This window comes from Abramis brama (assembly GCF_963993115.1).
Source record: "Abramis brama genome assembly, chromosome: 22".
Lineage (NCBI taxonomy): Eukaryota > Metazoa > Chordata > Actinopteri > Cypriniformes > Leuciscidae > Abramis > Abramis brama.
This window is the reverse complement of record NC_139984.1, coordinates 17,850,398-17,877,875: the sequence shown is the minus strand read 5'-3', so window position 1 is coordinate 17,877,875 and position 27,478 is coordinate 17,850,398. Positions and strand designations below refer to the sequence as shown.

Below are 27,478 nucleotides of genomic sequence, written 5' to 3'. Positions count from 1 at the left end.
AAATAACTCTTAGTGGTACTATTGTGCTATCCGGATATATGGGAAATTCAGGTTAATTGGGACACTTTTTCCAAGTCATCTCAATGACTTGAATTCACCCTATTTACATTTATAAATTTATTGACAAGATATAAACGAATGATTCGTTTATTTCTTGTCAATAAATGTAAATAGGGTGAATTCAAGTCATTGAGATGACTTCGTACAAATCTATAATAAGAGACTCTTTATATTGTTGACACAGTATATATCGCCATACCGCCCAGCCCTAGCTGTCACAGATTAATTTGGAAGAGTCAAAGGGTGCTTCTCAATTCTTATTTGTGCATCCTCGTTTCCTTTCCTTGCTTCCTTTCCTCGTGTCTCAGCTCCACCCCCTGTAGGATGCGAGGGAAGGCTGCAAGGAAAAGACGCGAGGACGGAGGAATTGAAGGAAAGCTAATTTATACATTAGAATACTTGATCACTCGAGCGTCACTCCACAGCGTCATCAGCTGCACTCAAAGGATCTGCCCTTATGTTGTTAAAGTTTGGTTATTTAAGAAATTCATAATAAATAATAATAAAGCAAGATGCCCTGTTGAAATATGTGAGATGTGTGGTTTTACACTGCAAAGGTAAAGTATAAAATTAAAATGACTGGGGGAGGAGAATTTATACGTGTGTCACGTTTAGTCGATAAAACTCTTCCGCAAAGGATACACCTGTATATCCTCGCTTATGACTCCTCAGGAAGCCTCCTCGCGGTGCAATTAGATAATTGAGATTGCCTTCAAGATGGCTGAGCTCCTATGAGCCCTGTTTCCAGGTCATAGGATGGAGGACGGAGGAGAGAGGAGACAAGGAGAGATATTGATAAGCACCCACAGGCCTCCAGTGTGTCAAATCGCAGCTAAATGACCTACATGGGGATGTAAATGGTGCTCAAAACATGGCTGCCCATCGTCGTCACATTGGTACACCTGCTTAAATGAGTGACAAAAGTCCCTTGTGGAGGGCACAGAGAAATGGGGCATGCACGGTCTCTGTTGTGCAGCTGTGAAATGGGGCTGGATCCCAAACTCAGCCAGTGGCTGTTGAAATGGATCCATTTTTCCTCTTACTTCCCCTTATCTTCTCAACCAGCAACATAAAAATGACCAAAAAAAGGATTTATTGTAAAATCAAACTTCAGCTTACTGAACCTATTGAGTAAAGTCATTAGCATAAGTTCCAGCCTTATGTAGTTCACATTGTGTGTGGGTGGTTGACATTTAGTGATGATTATTTAGGGAGAAAACGTAGTGAACAAGACAAGAAAATTATATAGTTTGCTCTTACCCGTGGCTACTTAGAAAAGTGTATGATAATTGGACTTTCATTTTTTTTTCTTTTAAACTAACTTAGCTTGTTTTTGCCACAGTTGGATATTAGTAACAACAGACTTTTTGAAGGACATTGAGGGGGAAAACAACACTAAACATGTAAGAATTCAATGTAATATAGTTTTAGGGAAATGTTGTAGGGTCTAAGTTTCATAGTGGAATACAAACTTTAAGAAACAGGCACTGAAAAGCCCATATTAATTGGCCCTCAATCTATGGTCTGATTGACATGCATCATAAAACATGCTACAGCATATGTTTCATACAGTTGTTTCGTGAATACACCTAGCATACTTGCAATATAAACAATGCCACATAGCAACAGCGCTGCATGTTAGTGTGCGAAAAAACTGACCATAGATCTGTAGCTCTAAAAATAGGCCATGAAAATGTTACAAGGCAAACGTCTCCTTCCAACGTCCTTCAGAGATGTTTGCTGTACTTCTTGGCTGAGCAAGGACTGCTTCTCCACTTAAAAAACACAAATATTTGTCACTTCAGTTTGCATGCTGACCCAAGGGGAAGCACATTGCTTTGATTAATGTACATTTAACAACTTGCTGTCTTTTAGTGTAGGCAAAGGACAAGATTTCCATTATTGACTTGTTGCAAACAATTAAGAGGTTTAGTGTCCAACCACCCTGAATTGATTTATCACTCCAAAACCTTGTTTAGATAAAGCCGTTTACTTGTGTGAAGCATATTTACCTTTGTCATTTGGACAAGTTATTTATCAAGCCTCTGAATCATCATCTGAACGCTTACAATCCATACTGAAGATCCGAGATTGAAATGCCCTATCTGAAACCCTCGCTGCTGTCGGATCATCTTCATTGTTCGCTACTGCTGTGCGTCTTCTGCTAGTTCTGTCCCCAGCAGTGCCACTGAATGACACATTCAGATACAGTTGACACCCTCACAAAAGGAACACAGAGCATCTTTAAATGCATGAAGTTGACACCACACAATAAGATCTGGTCTGGGTGTCATAACGTCACATAAAAGAGCTTGTTCTATGAACATGGGGGTCTTTGTCTCAGGTAGAGGTTAGCAGATGGAGCTGACACCATTAATATTTACAACTGCAAATGAAATGAATACATTTGGACTGTCAGTCACGGCACAATGGAGGCAGTCAGCAGATAAAAGCTCCCTGGAGAGCAGAGGCTTAGGCGTCTGTGAGCACTGAAATATTAACACCAAATACTATGAATGAATAAAACAAAATCACTCTCTGAGGGGAATAGCTTTGCAGGTAAATTGGGTGTGTTAAGGGTTTTCTTTTTTCCTCTTTCAGTAGTACTGGGCTGTGAAAGTGTAAATACGTTTTAGCGTTTGTAGTAGGGATGTGCCCGGAGTCGAAATCTGAATTCGGAAAGGCACAGAAAATGAAAAACCCATTCTATGGAGCCCATAAAAGGACATGGTTAGGCTTGCTGCGGTAGTCGGTTACATTACAGTACATCAGATTTCACGTATTACGTGAAGATGGTAAGGAAAGATGACTGACAGGACGATGTCGGAGGATTTGGTGCACAACGGATCCTGAGCGGCATTGACAAATATCTTGTAAAATGTGTGGTCAGTACCGCCGTTCCCTGCGGAGTACGCGTGATTGAGAATTGGAAAGTAAAAACCGAGCGAGCATTCAAAAGCAATTTCAATACCCCGCAATTGATAGAGACTCCCCGATGCCCGCAAATTATATACAATGATTACCCAACTACATAATTACGAGAGACAGCAAAAGCATTGAAATATATTTTTTTCCCTTCCATTTCATATTTTTTCCCCATCAACATGTCCCTTTAGGGGCTCCCTAGGATGTGTTGTTTCCTTTCCGAACGTAGTATTCGGCTTCAGGCACATCCCTAATTTGTAGTATAGTAGAGCTCTGTACAGGAATAGTGCGACTAAAATCAATATTCAGGGAGGTAAGAAACCTTGGAGCCAGCCTGAAAGCTTTTTGGTCTCACTAGTTGCTACATTTATCAGTGACACATGCAAAGAGCTGATGTGCACACAATTGCGTAAATTGGATGAAAAAATAAAGCTCACAAAGAAAAATCAATCCACAATGACACTTCTGAGCGCTCCTGCAGTCACAATGACGCAACTGAGGTCTGTTTTTGTCTGTGGATATCAGGTGCTAGTTGGGAGAGTCCTCTCATGATGCTTATTAAAGCACAGACAGAATATGCTTTATATCATAGAATATGGTTGTTTTCTCTTTATTTCCAGCCTGATTGCATTGGTATTCACGTATTTTATGCATTATACATTATATGCATGTTGTGAAATTATACACTTTCCATGTTTTAATTGTACCATTTGTCATAATGCAATGAAACATACTGCCGTCATTTTAGGCCTAGTGGTCATACAAAGCTTACACACATTATTCCCAGCCTATAATTCAATAAATCACTATGTGGCAGGTATTAGCTATATTATTGTATGTTATTTTGTGGGTTATAGTGGAAATGGCCAAATGGAAGGGGATGTCCTCTGCAACCAAGGAGGATTGTTAAAATGTCTAAATCTGGTCAATGGGATTTGGATATTGCTCATGTGCACTATGTGAATGGTCTTAATATCCACAGAAATATTTCAAGACCACTACAATGCAGAATATAAAGTGCAGTGGCTGATCATGGAAGACTAGAGCATTTTGACAAAACTTTGAAAATCATCTGAATGTGGGACCACCTTAAAACAGCTTCTAAAGACTTGGATGATACCTCCAATTTCATCTTAAACTGTAAACCAACAGCTAAAAGAGGCTGGATTGAAAGGTTGTTTCCCAGTAAAGAAACCTATCTACTGCAAAAAAAGAGAAAATATAGTAAGGACTGGAGTGTGGAAGATTGGAGCCATGTTCTGCAGTCCGACAAGTCTAAATTTAACAACCTAGCATTGGGTATGTCCATAGGAGACGACTGAGTGTTTTAATACCAAATGCATGCATGACATTAAGCAGGGAGCATAATGGTGTAAGGGACGCTTGTCTGCAGCAGGTGTTGGAAGGATCTACAAAGTCGCTGGCACTTGGACCAATACATCCTGCTGAACACAGTGTAGCCAACTATGGAGAATCTGTTTGGAGATCAAATGTGTATTTTCCAACATGATAACAATCCCAAACACACAGTGAATGCTTTATTTCCTGTGAGCTTTTAGTTTTTCTATGCATTTCTTGCATAAAAAAAAACATATTTAATTATATGCTGGAGTTTGTCTATTCTTGCCAAATAATTTTGCTGTTCTTTTGACCTTTCGATCACAAATGTTTTCAAAAAATGTTTCTTTAGCAATAAATCAGCATATTAAAATGATTTCTGAAGACTGTAGTAATGGCTCCTGAAAATTCAGAGGAATACATTACATTTTGAAATATTTGAAAAAGAAAGCAGTTATTTAAAATAACAACCTAGCATTGGGTATGTCCATAGGAGACGACTGAGTGTTTTAATACCAAATGCATGCATGACAGCCTTGGTGAGCATAAGAGACTTTCAAAATATATAAAAAATAATAATTAAAAAAACCTTACTGGCCACAAACTTTTGAATGGTAGTGTATGTCTGTGTATGTTTATTTATATATATATATATATATATATGAGATTACCTTGACATTTGTCACTCATAAAAATGAGTAAGTAGTAAGCTAGTGAGTGTTTAATGTTGTGGCCAGAACATATTTTTCATAGACACAACAAAAAAAAAATTAGTTTTTGTTATTTAAATGAGCCTGTCAGTATTTTAAAGGGTTGTTTTCTTCTTTCTGTACTGTACACCCTAAATGTCCTTCAACTCAGTCTGGCCGTGGCCCATAATTATTCAGATTCCAGACATTAGTGATGATAAAGGCATGAAAGAATCTGTTAATGACTATACTCTATAGAGCTTCCTCTGCTTTATTCTTGTGGTTTATGTTCAGATCTCTAGCATTTGTTCTTGGCCAGCCGCCCCTCAGATTACACTTCTAGCTTGTTCTGCTCAGCCATGTTGGGCATAGGGGGGCAGGATTCCTGTGCCTCCCAGGCTCCGTCCTGTCCTGCTGGGTAATCCTGGCCATTTCGTAAGAATTCAAGATTAATCTGAATCTTCTGTTGTGCTCAGCCATGGTGATGAAAGTCTGGGAGAGTTCCCTCACACATCGGTGGGAATTAATGACCTTGTCTGAGGATGAAAACAAGATGTTAGCTTGAACTAGTACATGGTACAGCTGTCGTCATTTTTCTGTAACAATACAAGACTTCAGTGACTTCAGTATTTTAAGGAGTCCTAAGTGCATTAGTGTGCTTAGTTTTTAAGAACTTGCTCAAGCTGTTACTTCTTGACATTTTATGAAGACATATGCTGTTGGGCATATGTTAGACATATGCACTTGTACATTTCTAGACCAAACATAGAATATCAGATATTAACTTCTCACGCTATACTGTAAAAGTTGACTTAACTTAAAATAAGTGAGGAAACCCGTTGCCTTAAAATTAAGTAAATAAACCAAGCGTAATTGAAAAAATTAAGTTATGTGAACTTGACAATTCCTCAACAACTTTATTACGCATGAAGTTCATTTGCTTAATAATTTTAAGGCAATGGGTTTCCTCACTTTTTTTTTTTTAAGTCAACTGATCGCTTTTTACAGTGTACAAATACATTTTATTTTTCAGTAAAATATCTAAACATCTTGAAAAAAATCTTCAAGAATCTTTTTTTTTACTTAAGATATAAAACAGATCTTATCTTATGCAGTTTTGCTTCTCAAGTAAATGTGTCTTGTTTTGGCTTTGCTTTTTTTTTTTTTTTTTTGAAATAAGAAAAGAAATAAGAAAATTAGAAAATAAGGCAAAAAATGCAAGGTAACTCAACATTAAAGGACAAATCCAGTGAAAAATGAACCTAGGGGTAATTAACACATGGTTACCGAGTCGATCGTTCCCTGCGATGCGTTTTCATGAAAATCGAATGTATAGAGTTTTATCTTTAAAAACAGATTAGCTCATAACACTAGTATATGGGGCACAGAGTAAGTAAAAGTAAATCGCTAGTTAATACCACTAACAAGGCTCAAAATAGCCTCACACTAACACGGTAGCATAATGAGGGTCCCTACATACAAACCGAAGCATTGAGAACTTTGTAAGTGTACAGACAGTTTAATAAGAAGATACTATATAAAGACAGTACATTACGCGTTTACAGACAGGCGTCATCTTGGAAAACAGTCTCGACTAGTCAAGTCACGAACGCCGTGCTACGTTAGATTTCACTATGCGTAATTCCTATCGACCAGCTCACTTAGCACGGCGTTCGTGACTCGATTAGTCGAGACTGTTTTCCAAGATGACGCCTGTCTGTAAACGCGTAATGTACTGTCTTTATAAAGTATCTTCTTATTAAACTGTCTGTACAGTTACAAAGTTCTCAATGCTTCGGTTTGCATGTAGGGACCCTCATTATGCTACCGTGTTAGTGTGAGGCTATTTTGAGCCTTGTTAGTGGTATTAACTAGCGATTAGGGTTGGGAATCGTAAGACATTTTCCGGTTCCGGTTCCGATTCCGGTTCCGCCAAACGATTCCGGTTCCGGTTCCGGTTCCCATTCAATAAAAAATATTAAAACAACTAATAAAAAATAGTAGTAAGGGAAAAATCCACAATCCTTTTTGTGTTTATTTCTTATACTTGTCAAATGAGTTTAACAGACTGGTAATGTCAACAAATTCAACATATTATTTAAGCAATTTTTGCAAAAAAAATATTTTTTCTGAAGGAAAATAAAAATGTCTGCATTCTCTAGAATAATTTGGGACCTCTCCTAGCTTATTGTATCTCCAGCAGTGGAGAATACTCTCAGAAGGGGTAGAATATGCTTGAACATCCATGTAAGATGTGTGTACAACAGATTATTTTTAAAATCGTTTGGAATGATTGATTCATAAAGACTTTACTTGTTTCATTAGTGGATAAATCAGCGCTCTAGCAGTTAATAAACAGAACTGCATGCGTCTTGCGGAAGAACATTGTAGCCGGAGCTACTTCTCTCTATTTATGTCTATGGCGAGTCACGCAGGCACTGGGCTACTCCGCAGCGGCTGCGATCCGCCAGTCTAAAGTATAGTCCGAGTATAGGCTAAACGCTTATTGCAGGCTTAACGTAGTAATTCAGGATAAGACAAAAACACGGTTTGAAAAAAAAAGGCATTCATGATGCACTCGCTCATTGTATACATTTTGTAAATTCTGAACACAAAGAAGTTACGGACTGCGTCTTTATGAATGTTTTGAAGCATCAGATGTAATCGATACACTCGTTATCTGAAGGCAGCGACTTTCAAAAGGTGATTTACAATATTTTGGTTGCTACCGTAGACATCAGTGTTTATACTCGAATTATAAACTTTTATCTCAGTACTTCTGTGATCATTTGAATATTTGTAACAGAAATATCTGTGTGATTGTAAAGCTGTTTCATATTGACAACTGCTCTCTCTCGGTAAACGAAAGCGCAAACAGATTAGAATGTTCAGGGGTGAGATTTTTGTAATTTAGGAATAAGATCGCGTGGGTGTTTGAATCGAGATCTTTTAAAGATTAATCGTGCAGTTCTACTGTCTTTAATTCTCTCTCTCTCTCTATGCGTTGATATCTGACGCAAAACGTATTTGAGTAGCGCGAGGGCTTTTCAGTGCATTCATTACTATTTTAATATGAGGTGAGACGTCGCTATTAAAGGATAAGCTTCCAGCACTTCGCCCAACAGAACCGAAACGTAGGAATTTCACACGGTTCCGGTATTTTTTCAAAAACAGTACCGGTTCTGGATAAGAACCGGTTCTCGGTTCCCAACCCTACTAGCGATTTACTTTTACTTACTCTGTGCCCCATATACTAGTGTTATGAATTAATCTGTTTTTAAAGATAAAACTCTATACATTCGATTTTCATGAAAACGCATCGCAGGGAACGATCGACTCGGTAACCATGTGTTAATTACCCCTAGGTTCATTTTTCACTGGATTTGTCCTTTAAGGTGTTAATTCACTTAAAGTTACAATATGTAAGAATTTTGTATCAAAATATCCAAAAACCACTTGCAGTGTTATACTGTATATTTTTTTCAATTGTGTACTTCCATTAACCTAAATGTTTCCAAGAATTTGTAAATTCAGACAATTTTAAATTTGTAAATTTCCAATTTTAAAAAGTGGCCTGTCAATGACGTAATATCCGCGCTATCCCTGGTTTCCGCTTGTACTGCCATAGTAACCATGGCGACAGACGTGGACAACTGCGTAGTCCGTAACGTCTAGCGGCACGCTCACGCTGTTGATGTTTCGTTCAAACATTACAGACCACAGCAAGCAGACTTTGGGACAAAAGGAGAACTAAAATGAGGATCAATATCAGCGTGGCGTTTTCGAGATGCCGAGAGCTCCACGTCCGCGACTAACTTGGACTTGACAGAGCTTCACGACTTGACACGACTACACACTCTTGCATGTACTTTATTAGACAGGTGAGCAAATGTACATAAAACAAATCAATGTAATATAGTTCAACATGATGAAATGTTAGAATATGATCAGTATGTTATTCTAATGTTGATCTAGCTTACTGCTAGTCTCATATAGCAAACAAACTAACACATAGAATAACATTATAACTTTCAACACACTCAAATGCTGTTTAGTATGATAGTGTGTTACGTTCCTCCAGATGGTAAGTCCAGGGGGAGGAGGAGCAACAATATTTAAAAATAAACCAGGGCAAAAGAGGACAGGAAGTCAGATTAATGTGCAAAATAAGAAGTGTATTTATTACAATATTGACAAAAGAAAACCAATACAAAACTACTCTCAGAAGACAGCGAGCAAACAATGTAAGGCCACAATAGACACAGGCTAAATAATTGAAGGAGCAAAGTTCAACACTAGAAGAGAAACAATGAACAGTCCTCTCTCCACTGTGGAGGTTCAAAGCCAGACACTGTTCTGGACTCACCAAAAGATCTAAGTCAGTTTTCAACCCACTGGTGGACTGGACTGGACTGGACTGTCTCTGTTCTGCAGGGCTGACTGGTTGGCAGTGGTCTGCTCACAGAGGTTCTGATACTGCAGTGTGAAAATCAAGCCTTCTTATCCTCCAGGCACTAAGTGTTGACTAGGCACACCTGCTGCCACTCACTCAATCAGTTGATCAGGCACACCTGCGGCCACTCACTCATGCAACTGAGACACGGGCTACTACCTGAGAGAGAAAAAGAACAAAAACACACCCCAAACCAAACACATGTCCCTTAGGGTCGTAACATAGTGTAACGTTAGACCAAATGAAACAGCGCTGCGTTACCTCACAAGTTTAATTTGTTAAATAAACTGACCTGTGTGAATATAGTAATACAGCACTTGAGGTTAAATGTCCTCATTCCTTTATATCCGCGGGACTCGCGTGTGGAGCTGATATCTTTCTCTTATTAGCAATCGCGCCCTGCTTCATACCACAGTCATGTTAAAAAACATGAATGTTTTCACTCATCCATAAACATTATTAGATCCATCGGCATGACAGCAAGTCCCATCATTCCGCTTATCACTGCATCATCAACCTACGCCTTTGTTATTGTAAGAGCTTAGCGAATTCTTTTTTACATATTGTAGCTTTAACAATAGCTGTATTCACAAAAGTCAGCAGCACAAAGATAATTTGCCTGGTTAAATTAATGCTTTGCTATTGCACTAGGGATGCTCATATTGACCGTTTAACCGTTAACCGAAAGTAAAAATTTTGACCGATTAATACTATCAGTTAAACGGTTTAAAATGTTTTTTTTTTTTAAGCTTCTTCTTTTTTTTTTTCTTTTTTTTTTTTGCTGCATGGTTTAAAAATAAAATACTATCCCCCGGTTTCACAGACAAGGCTTAAGCCTAGTCCCTGACTTCAATGTATGTTAGAGCTGTTTTAACCGAAAGCAACTTGAAATAATCTTAAAATATGTCAGTGCCATTGTTTTGTCTCAAGATGCACACCAGTAATGTTTATTTTCTAAAGCACATTTAAAAAAGCTACTTAAATTTCCTAATTGAACTAAGGCTTAATCCCGGCTTAATGTAAACCCTGTTTGTGAAACCAGGCCTATATAGCTTATATTTATTAACTCACGGAGCACCGTTTTCTTTTTGTCATCTTAATTTGTTAATTATTTAAGTTTAAAAAATATATTTAGTGTAGGCCTATTTTGTTTTTTATTTGTATTTTATTCTGTTTTTCTCTCACTGTCAGAAATGCTGCAGGTGCGTGAAAATTTAAACTGAATCCAGGTTCTGTTGTTGAACTGTTCTGTATGCTGCTGTTTGCACTTGCACGTTAAAATAAACCCATTGGTAATTTTTTAAAGGGTCACAGATACACGTCAATTTTATTTGTATTTAATGCCAATTCAATATTATAATCTTATCAGTTAACGGTTAATAATCGATTAACGAGCGGCGGTTGTCGGTCGGGAAAATTAATCGAAATGAGCATCCCTATATTGCACCCACAGAACTTTGTTTAAAATAAATGTTTGTGTGCAGTTTCTATTGATCGGGACAGCAGTAATTCATCAAATGATGATCATTAATGTAGAAGAGCATCACAACTGGGCATATATCCAGGCATGAAGTGTAGACCTTGCACATTTAGATTTTTTTTGGAAGAGCCAATTGAGATGCTTCTGCAAATAAGTGCCTAGAACTGTCCTTCAACTGTGAACTGTGGTGTTTTGATATAAAAAATGTTTTAATCAAGTTTTTGGGCACGTTTGCACTGTTACTTTTTCATAATTAATTTACTGTATTGGTGCAACAACTGAAACGGCATGTGCAAATTAATGATGATATTAGTGGGTGAATTCATTTTTGGTACATTCCTTCCTACAAAGTGTTAACACACTTTTACTGGCATCAGTGGAGGCTCTCTGTGGAGATTGTTTATACATTCTTGAGATGAGCTCTTCATTGTTGTGTTTACTGACAGTTCTGCTCTGGGTAGTCGCTCCGCTCCGGTTCATCACATGCTGTCTGTTTCTGACTGTGTTTTCACTGTGGTCATATTTCAGGTTCCTGTACAGTGACAGTGTGACAGTAAAGATGGTTCTGGGGGGCCATGGAAAATATTTAAATGTATTTTTAGGACTGTCAACATGAACAAATACAATGTGACAGTATGTTTTAATATGTGTACCATTTTTTCCATTCTATCTAAAGAATAAATAATAATTATCGAAAAATGTGTCTAATGAAAATACACTACTGTTCAAAAGTTTTGGGTCAGTAAGATTAAAAAAAAAATGAATACTTTTATTTAGCAAGGATGCATTAAATTGATCAAAAGTGACAGTAAATATTAAAAATACATGTTACAAACAAATGTCGTTCTCTTGAACTTTCTATTCATCAAAGGGAATGATGAATTTTTTTTTTCATTTTTTTTCCAGTTTTCACTAAAATATTAAGCAGCACAACTGTTTTCAACATTGAAAATAAGAAATGTTTCTTGAGCAGCAAATCAGTATATCAGAATGATTTCTGAAGGATCATGTGACACTGAAAACTGGAGTGCTAAAAATTCAGCTTTGCCATCACAGGAATAAATTACACTTTAAAATGTATTAAAATAAAAACAAATCACAATATTTAGCATTATTAGTGTTTTTTTCACTTAATTTATCATCAAATAATTGCAGCCTTAAGCGATTCAAAAAATATTTAAAAAACCTTACCGACCCTGAACTTTCGAACACTAAACGTACATATATATTTTTATTATTATTACTATTTTTAAAAAAATATTTGGGCGTTCTTGGCAAGTTTGAAATCCCACACAAATTGAAGTAGAGGAGTGAGTCATCTGTTGTATATTATAGCAAAATTTGTGCTTCACTGGTAGGTAAAATCCTCAAAAACAAATTATGCTACTTCCTTTGAAGGCTTTGTGACACATGCTCAAAGAAGAGGCTCATTACCATAGTAACTCCTTAAATTTTTCATTCACCTTGATATGGAGATGACAGGCAGTATAGCACAGATGAGTTCAGTCCTTCACCCCCATTAAACAAGTGAACTCCCCTGTGTGAATCCTGAGATGAGTTCAGCAGGTTGACACGGCACCTCTAATGGATATTAATGCCTCTCCAACCTCCTGCTTTGCCAAGGAGGGTTACAGACACATCTGTGGCCTCAAGTTGGCCAAGAAAATTGTTGGAGAGGGCTTACAAAAGACTGCAACCATATCTTCCCGCATGAAATTATGTCTGTCAATGAAAAAGGCCCGTGATGTCAGTCTCTGCATTGTCTGAGGAAGAATTGACCTTTTTCTCTTCTGCGGATTTAATTTCCTCACTCTCAACCGCTGTGGTTTTTTAGCTGAGCAGCTTGTTTATGAAGCGACAAAGTACGTGCAGATGGAGTCATATAGTGTAAGCTTGATTCATCCTACTGATTTATGGAGATGCAAAAAGCCTGTACCATAAAACCTTCAAAATACATTTTACATGCAATTCAGTGGCATTTAGCTGTGTCTTTAGTTGTCAAGTTTTGAAGACATTTGTTGTCAATTGAGTTACAGAATTAGCAATGTTTCTGTGTTTTTGAATGAATCTTTTTAAGTAAATGAATCGTTCTCATTCAGTCGTCATGCACTGACTCATAAGTAACTCCCTTTTGAAGTATGTTGCTACTTTGCTGTTTTTTCCTGCCCTCAGAGACTGACTATTGCACAAGCCAGTAGCATTCGAGTCCGGACTGTAAAGGACCATTCCATTGGTTGGACCTACTGAACGAATACACTAAATGAGTCTGTGATTTGAGTCTCTAAGTGGAAACACTGAACAAACTAGAACATCTCATTAGTAAATGAAATTAGGATGTGTTGTTCATGAATGAGTTGGCGTTTCAAGTCTAAACAAGACTCAAACTGGGACGTGACATTTGTGAATGAGAAGCTGCTGACCAATAGTGTTTGAATGAAAGAGGGCATGTTGTTCATTCAGTACAAAAAATGAGTCAATCTTGGGTGGAAGAATTAAAAAGAATAACTGCTGGTACACAGTTAAAATGTTGCAAGGATGTTTCTGAAACCCATGATAAATTTATTTAGGCTTTTTTTGTAGCTTGATAAAACCATATAACCATCTTTTTTTAATACGAAGTAAGACAGTCAGTCATTATGCAAATGACTGTGTTTTTGAACAATTCTGTTGAGTGAATCATTTATTTAATGACTCAATAAGACTCAAAAAGTCATCACATACAGGTTGTAACCTAGAGTGAAGGTGTGGTCACATTAGTGCAATTTTAGTGAGATATCTGCAAAAAAAAAGTGATGTTTGAACTGTCATTCACATAGAAGTCTCTTTCAAAACAAGCATTCTGTTGGTAATTGTAGCGAATTCCCATGAAAAACTTGAACCCGACGCAAAATCAGTGTGGGGAAATAATTTACATGACATTCCCGATTGTGCGGACACCTATTGAAATGACTGGATTTTACCCACAACATTTCACAGAGCAACGGTAAATATAACTCCACCTTAAGGCTCACATAACAAATCAATGAAATTAATCTTTTGATTCAGTTCACTCACATGAATCTTTAATGTTATGAAGTCCACTATAGGCAAGTTAAGATGAGAACCCAAATGCAGCTTTATTTCCAAAATGTGATCAAACATAAAACAAAGGCATGGTGTGGCATGAAACTCAAAGCATGAGCATGAACATGAGCATGAGCATGAACATGAACATGAACATGAACATGAACATGAAGCTTACCAATAATGGTTACAGTGAAATAATACTTCACAAAGACATATGGCAAACATGAGGGCTTAAATACACAAGACTAATGACTAGGCAAGGGACACCTATGAACAATGAACCAATGACAACATGACAACACCGAACACTTGGCAGGATCACATGACTAACAGGGAATCACATGACAAAGACATGAAACATGACTGACATAAAACAAAACGTGACAGAATCAGTTGAAAAAGTTCACTAAATCAGTCACCACCACCCTAAAGCAACCAGTAATGGCATCGCCAAATGTAATTGTTTAAAAAAATTAAAATTGTTATTGCGAACACTAACCTCATCTTCCATTGGTCTGCTAAACGGATAGTCCCACTCCAAACTCACGCCATTGGTTGAGCTAGATTGGGCTGGTTTGGATTCTCAAACAAGTCTGGATTCCCAGCATAAACCGATTGTCTCTGTATTTAAGAAGACATGGTAGAAAGTATTTTAACATTGAGAAAATTACACACCTCTAAATAAGTACGTTTGTGTTTAAAAGGCACGGAAATGTATTTCACCAAAGGATAAACTGTTATACCAAGGCTATGAAGTATTTACAGTGATTTCCCTGTTGTAAAATCTGCCTCATAATAAAAGAGCACAACAATTCACAGGAATGAAGATAAACAGATCTGTAAGATTATAAAAAATGTGCGCTGCCACAAAGGTCTTTAATAAATTTCTCCCAGAATTCCATTAGCGCCTACTTAAGTACTCTAGTCATGTACAGTACACTCGGCACACACATCTAATATGTCGTAGGATATTGTTCTTCTGTCATTCTCCCTCTCGCACAGCACAATCTCTATTGTGGAGCCCTGTGGTACCACAGATTTAATTCCACTCCTGTACACTGTCACTCACACCCACTCTGCCTCATTCAACTGTAACCAACACCTCATTCACCACGTCCACCGCTCTAACTCACTGTGATGTGTGAGCGTGTAAGCCTTATATTCCTTCTGGCAGAAAGAGAATGTTCTGTCATCAATCATAGGCTGAGAGCGCCAGCCAAGAGTAATGTTTTACTGTCAAAGCCATTTGGGGTATTAGGCTAATAGAATGAGTTTCATTGTACTTCCTAGAACACACTTTGCTCTTGGTAAGTGTTGATTGCTTTGCACCTGCAGATGATATGTGACTCATATTACATCTACCCTCAATCTTTGATTTATTTCAAAACCAGAGTCAGTGGGCTATTTCTGTGTGTATTACTGTGAGCGTGGAGGTTATTTTGGCCGAGGGGCAGATGAGGCAGCTGTTGACTAATTTGCTGTGAGCAAATAAAGGATGCTGTCTGTCTTGCTGTCTGTGGGAAAATGTGCGAGTTTTGATTTAGTCAAAACACTGCATGACTTTAACATATCATTCTCTGCAGTCACATGGCAGGATGGTGTAGGTTTTGTTTTTAAAGTCCCCCTGTGGTGAAAATCAAGCTTTTGATGTTTATATGTCTATGTGGTGTTTTTGATATGCTTAGACAAACCATGTTCAAATTCATAAGTCGACACCATTGCTGAGTATTTTCTCCTTAAAACTGCAGTGGACCAAAGACAGTCTCAAACCCGGTTTGAAATCACTGGTGTTTCTGACATCATAAACTACCTCGTAACCAATCACTTCAACGCGTGATCATCAACGAGTGGATCTCTGAGCTGGTGTGAGTGAGTGGAGGCGGGGATAATTTGCATTTTCATAGAACCACGTATACTAAATGAGGCAAGGGTGTACGGTTATATTCAAGCTATTTTAAGGCATGAAGATTTTTTATTTATTTTTTCAAGAAAAAAAACACACTAAATATGTCATTTTGGTGATCAAAGATGAGTTTTAAGGGATACAGTTATTGACTACAGGGGGACTTTAAGTATATTCTAAATTATGAATGTGTTAACGCTCTGATTCACCCAAGAGTCCCAGTTTCATGAGCCTATGTATAGGCCTATGTATGTCACAGTTTCAAGCTCCTATAGACCTTATGCGCCAGAGAAACGAGGGCGCCGCCATCTTTAGAATATTGTCTTTGAACTTCCGTTTTTGCGGTCACTCTGTATATTTCTATGGCATTGCTGTCCAGGAGTAATTAGCTTTTGAAGTGGATTTACTTAATGTAAAGTTAACGAAAGTTATCATGAGGATTGTTATGTTTAAAGCAGATGACTTAACAAATGTCAGTAGACCGGGAAGATTTTAAAACGAGCCGTTCATTCATAAATAGGCAAGATCGCTGTGAAAATACAGACCGGAAGTCAAAAGACAACGAGCGCAGCGCTGAAAAGGGGCGGGGCTACATAAGGTCTATAGGAATAATGACTTATAAAGGGATAGTTCACCCAGAAATGTAAAATCTGTAATTTACCGTTACATTTTATGCTGATGAACTTTCTATTCATCAAAGAATCTTTTTTTTTTATTTATTTTTTTACAGGTATCATAGTTTCCACAAAAGTATTAAGCAGCACAGGTGTTTTCAACACTGGTATTAATAAGCTGTTTCTTGAACAGCAAATAATACTTTCAGTATGTATGGTTGTCATAACAAAAACTTCACACACTATCTGCTGCTCCTCGTCATACTCTCAATGCAGGCAGCTTGTCACATTAGCTAACCAGCTGGAGTTATGCCCATAAAACACATGTGTAATTACATTTTATGGTTATTGATTTCAGTGTGGTGAATAATAATTTGTTTACCAAAATATTTCATTAAATAATTTAACTTGTTACTGTAAATTCACATGTAAATAGTAAAATCAGAAGGAAAGTATTATAAAACGTTATTTGCTTTTGATTCTGTTCAGAAATTGGGGAAACTGAATACATAATAAAAGTTGATTATAGACTGAGATAATTTATATATATATATATATTAGACTGAGATGCCCTTGAAGATAAATGAAAGGTTTAAAATAAATACAACATGACATCAATATAATACACTACAAATATTATATGATATGATCTTTTGAAACTGCTGTTATTCCTCTACTGCTGTTATTTTTTATTTCAATGGTGGGATTTTAAAGTTTAAGAGTTGGTCTGTTTATGAATTGTACAGTATATGCATTATCATGTAAACATCTCTTTTCGGCAGCACAGGTTCTTGCTGAAGCAGTTGAAGAATAACCATTGCCTAAATATCCAGCTCAGACCTTATTAAAAGAAAGCTTTCAAAAAACGTAATTAAATTCTTCATTTAAAAAATAATTAGTTCTGAATAGCACAAGCGCATTTGCATTTTGTTTACAGTGAAGACTAGTCAGCAGGGAAAAGCTGTGCTGTGATTTAACAAGGTCTTTGTTAGTTTGTTCCACAGATATATCCGAGTGCCATTCGGCTCTTTGTATGCCAAACAAAAGATTATCAGTGCGAGTGCGAGATAAAGCTTCAAAACTGCACTGGAGGCCCATCAGACGGCATTATGAGGGCTTTCACTTCCTTCCTATTTTTCTCTTCGATTCCAAACAGAAATATAAAGATGGCTGTTTTATAAGAAAATGTGCTCATGGGGAGACATTAATGTGAGCTCCAGATATAATTTATGTATGTGTGATAGATCTTCAAAGGGAACAAAAATGAACTTCAATCCCTAAATTATTTACTTTATTTAATTATTCTGATTTGCTATTCATTATAGTAAACTTTCTCTACCTTTCTTAATGCAGCCTGTCCATCTGGGTCCTTTAAAGCCTCTCAAGGGGACCAGAAATGTCTCCAGTGTCCCATCAACAGTCGCACCACCAACGAGGGTGCCACCAATTGTGTCTGCCGCAGTGGATACTACCGTACCGACTCTGACCCTCTACAGATGCCATGCACCAGTATGTCATTCTCTTATGCTATTTTATGTCATTTACAGTGATTGTGGCTCTCTTTTTGGAAAATCAGACAGGCTTTGATCTACAAAGCACTCAGAAATAGGATTTTCACAGTACAGATGGTAATAAATAAGGATGCCTGATATATCAGTATACCATATTGGTTACTTGCCAATATTACAGATTTTTTATATTTTTTTATATATCATTATCATTTAATATTTAAATGTGCTGCTCGTTTCCTTTTGTTGTTTTTTTACGAAGTTAATAATTTAAAAATAGTCATTTAATAACAATAATATAATAAAACAAAATAAATATACATTTTTCATACTGTATGTTGTGATTCAATTGTAGCATTTAAATGGATTGATTTGAGTTTTTAGTGTTTTATTTTATATATATTAATTTTAATAGCTGTCATTTATTGATTATCCATAAGATGAAAATAATAGTTGACTTGTCTGGCAGAATTTAATTATTGGTGCATATCAAGTAATAAAGATCATTATTGTTGTTGTTGTTTATTAATATTGTGTTATAGTGTTATTTATAATAATTATTATATATAATGTGTATATAATAATGTAATTACATATAATAATAATAATAATAATAATAACAATTATTATTATTATATATTATTATTGCCATTTGATATATGTTAATGATATAATAGACAGTGGCAGGTTTATTAAGCTACAGTTTACATTGCATTTGCAAGACATATATTTAAAAGCAGTTTTATACTGTAAAAAGACTGCTATTGCAAAATACTACTTTATTTTAGTATCAACTTCATTCACACAGTACCGGTCATTTTGACATCTCTGCTCAGAAAAATAACTTCAGCACAGGAGACTTGCTTGAGTCTTTTGTCTTTTCATTTTTGTATGTGGTTGCCCTATTTAAAGCTTCAGTTAAGTGCAGCAAATGAAAATGTGTGCGTAACTCACTGAACATTCATTCGTTGCTGTAACTCACCGAGCAGCGAGATTGACCCGTCGAGATTTGCATAATGCTCTGTTCTTTTGGGAAGGGTGAGCCTGTGTGAATAGTGGAGTAGTGCTCTACGCTGTCAGTAGTCTGAACTGCTGCACTGTGTCCAGAATAGAGGGAGGAGAACATTCTTCTCTTTAACTCTTGTTTTACATTACAATGAACCACTTCTCTTTTCATCTCTTGTCATTATGAAATTGTTACTTTAATGTGGCTTGTTAGAAAGCGGAGATTACTTTGATCCAGTTTCTTTTTTAAAGGAGCGATGATAATAGGCTTGTGAATAAGGGAAAATCAGATCATAAAGACACAAGACGAAGCAGTTAGAATGTGCTTAAGTCAGCAACCCAGCAGACTATGAGGGGAAAAAAGCATGGGACAGGACATGTAAAGTTACTTTACATCACATAGGCCTAATGTAGGGGGACTTGATGATCAGATCAAATTTCAAAGACAAATTCAAAGGGTTCACATACTTTTTCCTGCACATTACACCACATAATCCAAGAATTCCTAGGCTTGTGTTTAATTAAACTCATGTCCCGATAAGACCCGGACCTGCTGATGAGTCAGTGTGTTTCTCTTTCCACAGCGGTTCCGTCTGCGCCCCATAGAGTGATTTCTAGCGTGAACGAGACCTCCCTGCGGCTGGAGTGGGATCCGCCGAAGGAGAGCGGAGGTCGGCAGGATGTGGTCTACAACATCATCTGCAAGAGCTGCGGTTCGGGTCGAGGGTCATGCACTCGGTGCGGTGACAACGTGCAGTTCGTGCCTCGCCAACTTGGCCTGACCGATCCACGGGTCCATATCAGTGACCTGCTGGCCCACACGCAGTACACTTTTGAGATCCAGGCTGTGAATGGAGTGTCTGACCAGAGTCCCTCCTCGCCTCAGTTCACCGCTGTCAACATCACCACAAACCAGGCTGGTAAGACAGCAGTAAACTCCGGTTACAGTTTGAGACATCGCAGATGATGTTCATAGTCTAAATGCTTTCAACTTGCTGTGGGCTGAATTTGACCTTGAATTTCAGGAGCTTTTATTTTGCTTTTTTTCCTACTATTTTGCTTTTTTGGAAATTAGTTTATGGATAAAATACACTGAGCAGCGGCAGGAAGCAGCTTTAGTACATTTAGATTTACGCATTTGGCAGACGCTTTTATCCAAAGCGACTTGCATTGCATTTCAAGGTACACATTTACATTCTTATCAGTTCTTGCTTTCCCTGGGAATCGAACCCATGACCTTGGCGTTGCAAGCGCGACACTGTTTGAGCTACAGGAAAGCAATAGTAGACAGACTATGTAGCAGGAATGGGTCAGACTAGACTTAACTGAAGCTGAATAGTAAGGTTGACTGGTTCAGGGGTTTTCAAATGTTTTGATGCCATCGACCTCCAAAAAATTATTGTAAAATAACAGTAATAATAGTAGTAGTAAAAGTAAATATTAAAGTAGCTAAATATTTAAATGTGCAAAGACATATTTATATTTTATATTATTAATAACTATTATAAATGTTTAAAACAATATATTTAATAAATCATAATATAATTATTGCTATTTTATTACACTATATATTATATATATTTGTAAAATATGTTATTAAAATTAATTTAAAAATATGCATATATCAGATGTGTATATAATTTACATATATTTTAATATATTGAATATATATATATATATATATATATATATATATAGATAGATAGATAGATAGATAGATAGATATATAGATATAGATATATATATATAGATATATATATAGATATAATATATTATATTATATATAATGCATACTATATATAAATGTGTACTATATATTTGTATAAATATGCGCAAAATATTATCTGGAAAATATATATATTATATTATTATATTCCATATAATATATTTGATATATTTACTATCAAATTTTGGTAAATGTTTATTTTTTTTATTTATATATGCATTTTTTTTTTTTTTTTTTACATTTTTATATCCTGTCCTCAGATACAAATTTGAAAATCCCTGAACTATTGATCCAAAATTATCTTTTGATCTACATTTGTCTAGTGTCAACTCTAGATCCCTGCTGATTTTGTAAATATGTTGTATTGCACATCACCAGACTGTAGTCACACACTAGTATCTCTGCGAGTCTCACTATTCATGTTGCCCAGTTTTTTGTTTTTCCCTGCTGCTTTGAGTATTAGAGGACTTCATCGTGAAACTGATGTGTTTGCATCTTTTTGTCTTCACCTGATCAGGTTTCTCATGTTCCTTCAATTTTATCAGAGGACTGAAAGCTAGTCCACAACACTCATCATATTGCTCTGTACAGGGATTTTAATTGTCAGTCAAAAAGAGCCAGTTCAAAAGGAACATAATAGTGTTTAATAGAGCATTTTAATGAGAGCCGTGCCCCCGGCTGTGCTGCAGTGAACTCGCTGGCCCTATCACTGGAGGCTGGGGCTCCACCGGTGTGCCTGTCAGTCCACATTACTGCTTCACTGCTGCCATTAAAAGACAAAAATCCACCTCACACCACCCGCGTCCCCAAAACACAGAGAGAGGGGACAATGCCAAGACCGGCTGCTCAACCAGAGCCTAAGCGTGAGCTCAACAGCCACGGGTTTACACAGCACTCAGGAACTATAAACGTCCTCCCACGCTCAGGGATTTATTAATAATGTTTCTCAGACAAACTTACAGTACAAGCTAATGGTTTTTATAAAATGCATGAAATGTGAATCAAGTTAGGAAGGGTCCTAAAAATAAATAAAACAGTAAAAGGAAATTGTTATTATTATTATTTCTATTTCTTTTTCTTTTTGATTTGTTTTGATTTTAGATATTTAACCCTAAGGGAAGGAATTTCAAGAATATATATATATATATTCTTGAAATACCTTGTTTAATTGTATTTTACAGAGGTGTTTACAAGTTCTAGTTTTATGATTGTTGTAGTGTATTGTTGTAATGTTTAAACCTTTTTTCTAGTTTAGAGCCTAATAACATCTGGCAAAGGGACTACCAATGAAAACTAGCCTTCGGGCTAATTTGGGTACATTTACATTTATGAATGTTAATTAATGTACGCTGTCCCTTTTCTAAATAAATAAAAAAATAAAAAATAAAAATATATAGGCTTGTAGGTATTCCCATTAATGTGTTCAAGTCTACATTGTTTTAAGCTGCGATCAACAAGTAAATGACTTTGTCAGTTGCCACAGTGGAAATTCTTGTGGAAAATATAATGATTCTGAGATCCATTTCAGATGGAAATGCTCGTAATCGGTTCCTCTTATTCTCCTCCAGAATACCGCAAGGACATATGAATTTATGTTTTTCACTGAGAGAGCACTACTTGTATTTCTCATAAATTGCAGTCAAAGAGAGCAGCGGAATGATGAAGTACCACTTACTGCAGACTCTTTGGAAAACCGATCACCTCATCAAAACGAGAGAACTTATTTTAAATATATTATGACTTGCTCTATTTTATTGCCACATACCTGTGGGGGATTCTCTCCAGACGCTCTGGGTTTCTTCAACTTTAGAAACTGCATTTCCTTTGAAATATTGTAGCGTGTTAAATAAACCATGGGTGCTTAGAATAAACGAGATTTAAAGGATAATAGCATTTTTGTTGTTGTTGTTGTCATTGTGGGGTTTTATATTTATCACTGTTCTAAAGGTTAGGGTCAGTAAAGAAAATGTTTTAAAGAAATTAATACTTTTATTCAGCAAGGATGCATTAAATTGATCAAAAGTGAGGAAAGACTTTTACATTGTTACAAATGATTGTATTTCAAGTGAATTCTGTTATTTTTAACTTTCTATTAGTCAAAGAATCCTAAAAAAAATTCAAGTTTACAAATAAAAATATTAAGCAGCATGACTGTTTTCAACATTCATGATAAGACATGTTTGGTAACTTTTTACAATGTTAGTTAATAAAAATAAAAATCATTCATTGTTTGTTGTTCATGTTAGTGTCCATTAACAACTTTTGAACTAATGAAATCTTATTGTGAAGTGTTACCAAATGTTTTTTGAGGAGCAAATAAGCATATTAGAATGATTTCTGAAGGATCATGTGGTCACCATTCACTTTCTTTGTATGAAAATGAGCAGCTTGAACAATCCACTCAATTTTTTTATTTTTTTATTTTTATTTTTTTTGTATTTCACTGAAGAAAGTCATGCTGGTTTCAAAATATGTGAGGGTGAGTAAATGATGACCATTTGACTGGCTTGTCTTTAATAATGACCCAAATTGCAGTCCTGTCATCAGCTTATTTACGAATTGTGGGGGTGAAAAAGTTACATGCGTCTGAGGAATTGAATTTTGTGATTGTTTGAAATGGTTCGTCTTCCTATTTAGAGTGCTAGTCTAATCACATCTTTCTTTCCTAGTGTTGTTTAGATGAATCTCTCCAAAATACACAACGGCACCCTCAACTTCTCAACAATCCCATCCTCCTCACACACCATCCCACCATTCAGCGCAGTAAATCAAGACACAGAGCCTGTTCTGCCCATCGAAACCAGCGCATGGAAAAACACTTAATCAAAGCTCGGGATCGAAGTTTACAGAGAAACCAAATAGCACAAGACATATTTTTTACACAACATTGTGAGCTTAATATTCCTGAGCTCTGATCGGCAACAGAGAACGCATAACAACCTGAGGCCTCGAACTCTCAGAGTAATCAACCATCAACTTTATGCCAACTATAAATACAATGTATAAAACATCTTTCTTTGGGCTCAGCAGCTATCATTATACAGAGATGGCACATGTGAAAGAGTATCAGTGTGATTTATTTGACCAATTTATTTTGGAAATGATTAAAATCAATGGTCTTAAAACGCTGAGATATTGTCTTACCTATTATATTTTATCACGCAAGTCTGGGGAATAAGTATTTGGCATATAAACAAAATAATTTTCCTCCCTACACACCCAAGCAAGCATGCCAGGAGCAAACTTCATGTACAAGGCATCGCTTGGCTTTAAGGCACTGCGATTTGTTTGATCTTTAAACCATGAGTGCCGTTTTATCAACAGCCATAGTGTTTGCCAGCTTTCACGCTTGTCTTTTTGCTTCTTAAGGCTTGTAAATGATAATGAAGTGTTACATGGGCTTCCAGAGTCTTTCTTTCCAGTTAGTAGTCAGTCTGAAGCTGCAGTTGATATAATGGCTCCTCTATATCCAAAACGGCACGGGTGCCAGGGAACTGTGAGTGCTACGCAGAGGCCAGTTAGCATGTGAGCTCTAGCTCCAGAACTATAGACAGTATAGCTGATCTTTGTTGGAAATGGTGTTGTGCTTAGGGAGAAATGCTGTTGCAGCGCATTCCAGATGTCAAAAATAGTGAACTCCAGGGGTTCTGTTGAGAAGATATACACAACCATTCAAAGATGTAGGGTGGAATTGATCTTTTAATTTTTTTTTTTTAAAGGAGTCTCACCAAGGCTGCATTTATTTGTTTAAAAAATACAGTAAAAACAGTACAATTGTGAAATATTATTACAATTTAAAATATTTTACATTTTGAAGTACAATTTAACTTTTCTATTTTAATGTACAGAATTTTTAAATGTAATTTATTCCTGTGTTGGCAAAGCTGAATTTTCAGCATCATTACAGTCTTCAGTGTCACATGATCCTTCAGAAATCATTCTAATATGCTGATTTGCTGCTCAAGGAACATTTCTTATTATTATCAATGTTGAAAACAGCTGCTTAATGTATCTGAGGAAAGCGTTTTTTAAGCGTTTTGAATAGAAAGTTAAAAATAACAGCATTTATTTAAAGTTGAAATTTTTTGTAACATTAGAAAAATATTTATTGTCACTTTTGATCGTTTGAATGCGTCCTTGCTATAGTATTTATTTGGTATTTATTTTAGAAAAAATCTTGCTGACCCCAATCATTGTATAAAACATATCGAACATAATCGTTCATTAAAATTAATCATGAAAATCTAAGAAACTTTCTTAATGATCTATTCAAAATCATAGAGTGTATCAATTTTAATGTTCTTAATGAAAATCATTAAAGTTAGTGAGTGTCCTTGGTTTGGCTGCGATCTTGTGTGGTGATCGAAACACTGTCAGGATTGAGAACCACTCTTTATTATGAGCTCATTTTTCATGAAAAGATTTTCAGATGAACTCCTACACTTTATGTATCCAGCTATATATATTTCTCATTTGTTTCCTTTGTTTCATCATCCTCTCTACAGCTCCATCTGCTGTGTCAATTATGCATCAGGTCAGCCGAGCTGTGGACAGCATCACATTGTCCTGGTCCCAGCCAGACCAGCCCAATGGGGTCATTCTGGACTATGAGCTGCAATATTACGAGAAGGTAATAAGTACTGAACATGATTCTCTTCTCTCAAAAAATAAAACATTCAATGAACTTAAACTGAGGTGAACTTTAAAGCAATAAACAATTACTTGGGGATTTGTTCTGTTCTTGTACAGGCTTAAATTAATTTAGTTCATTTATTTTGTTAGATCTATTGACTTTCTTCAAAAATATGCACCATTTTATAATTCTAAATGTTAATGTAGGTTTCTGTAGGATTTATTTTATGATGATCTCTGATCTTTGGTCTATATCTAGTATACGGCTGAGTCGAACTCCTCTCTGCTGCGGAGTCAGACTAATACAGCAGTTATCCGTGGCCTGAAGCAGGGGACCATCTACGTGTTCCAGGTACGGGCCCGAACAGTGGCGGGCTTTGGACGTTTCAGTGGGAAGATGTTCTTCCAAACAATGACTGAAGGTATTGGACTTTAACAGGCTTTTAAACATTTTGCTGTTTTACTTTCCTAAATAGTAGTCTAATTATTTATGTTCAAGTCAATGAAATTGTCAATAGTTAATAAGGCGCCACAGTCTGGCAAATACTGCTTTCCTGTCTCTGAAATTACATTAACCGTAGGCAGTTGGAGGACAATTTTTGATCCATGTCTCAATGGCAAAGCCAGAATCATGAGCCAGTGGCCAAGCCGTCGCAACATGCTGTTTATTTCCAATACTAATCTGACGAAAATGGAAACATTTGACAGCAGGGAGCACTTTTCTACTTGGGAACACGTTTATTTGTTTCGTGGGCATTAGAAGACTCTGTGGCATTCCAGAGCCGGCGCCAGGACGATCGTTGAAGATGATTTAACAGCTTAAAGGTGCAGTAAGCTATTTTTCAAAAATGCTGTTGTAAAGTTGTCGGACCTTGTAGCAAAATCAGCATTATGGAGCGTATGAGGAGAGAGAGTGAGCAAGAGGGAGATTTGAAGAAAGACTGTTGAAAGAGAGATGAGAGACCATACAAAAGAGAAAATCTCAGTGGAATATCACTGGAAAATGAAGGGTTACGATGCGGGCTGTAAAGTGTTCGTGAATTTTGGAGGCGGAGCAATGAAGAGAGGGGCTGGGATTGTTTGGGTTGATTTCAGATATCAACAGTGTTCAACAACAATTCTGGGAGATTGCATGCTGCACCTTTAAGAATGCTTGTCAGCCAATCAGAATCAAGAATTCAACAACTCTGTGATATAAAACGTGGCAGCAAAAATATACACTACCATTGCAAGGTTGGGCTCAGTAAGAGTTTTTTTCATTATTTTTTTATTTTAGTCAGCAAGGATGCATTAAACTGATCAAATTTTGCATGACATTTACATTGTTCCAAAAAAAAATTTTTTTCAAATAATCAAAGAATCCAGGAAAAAACTGGAAAAACCTCAACTATATTAAGCAGCACATCTGTTTTCAACATTAATAATAAGAAAAGTTTCATGAGCAGCAAATCAGCATGTTAGTTTTAGCATATTAGCATATTATGTTTTCTGTAGGACCATGTGACACTGAAGACTGGAGTAATGGCTGCAGAAAATAAAAAATTTTCTATTTTGTTATATTATTTCAAAATATCACAGTTTTTGCTGAATTTTTTATCAAATAAATGCAGCCTTGGTGAGCATAATAGACTTGTTTTAATTCTTTTTTTTTTTTTTTTATCTTACAGAGCCCAAATATTTTGTATGTGCATCTTGATTCTTTGCCAACATTTAGATTAATACTCCTACATTTCAAATGTTAATGTTCATATTTAAAATGTGGGAAAACCACATTTGTACTTGGTTAAAGAATGAGAAATGTTTCCTGCAGGTCTGTTTTATTTAAAAAAAAAAAAAAATGTTATAGGCTTTTGTGATTGAAAACTCTGCCTAACTGATCTGATTTTGTGTCTGCCGTGTGTACATCTGAAGACGAGTATAACTCCAGCCTGCGGGAGAAACTGCCCCTCATTATCGGCTCTGCTGCTGCGGGTGTTGTTTTTCTTATCGCTGTGGTTGTGCTCATTATCGTCTGTAATCGGTGAGTCTCTTGGTAATCATGATCTGGATATAATACAAGTAGAATGCTCTATTGTGAAG

At 36.4% G+C, this 27,478-nt stretch overlaps 1 protein-coding gene across 1 annotated transcript in view; it reads left to right on the top strand.

Moving 5' to 3' along the window:
* The window catches only part of ephb2a (eph receptor B2a), a 63,454-nt gene that overhangs the window by 27,550 nt on the left and 8,426 nt on the right, over positions 1-27,478 (top strand). The window contains exons 4-8 of the mRNA XM_084098046.1: positions 17,882-18,037; positions 19,626-19,961; positions 25,273-25,397; positions 25,659-25,821; positions 27,311-27,419. Coding sequence (XP_083954172.1) covers positions 17,882-18,037; positions 19,626-19,961; positions 25,273-25,397; positions 25,659-25,821; positions 27,311-27,419 — 889 coding nt within the window. The remainder of the gene's footprint in view (positions 1-17,881; positions 18,038-19,625; positions 19,962-25,272; positions 25,398-25,658; positions 25,822-27,310; positions 27,420-27,478) is intronic.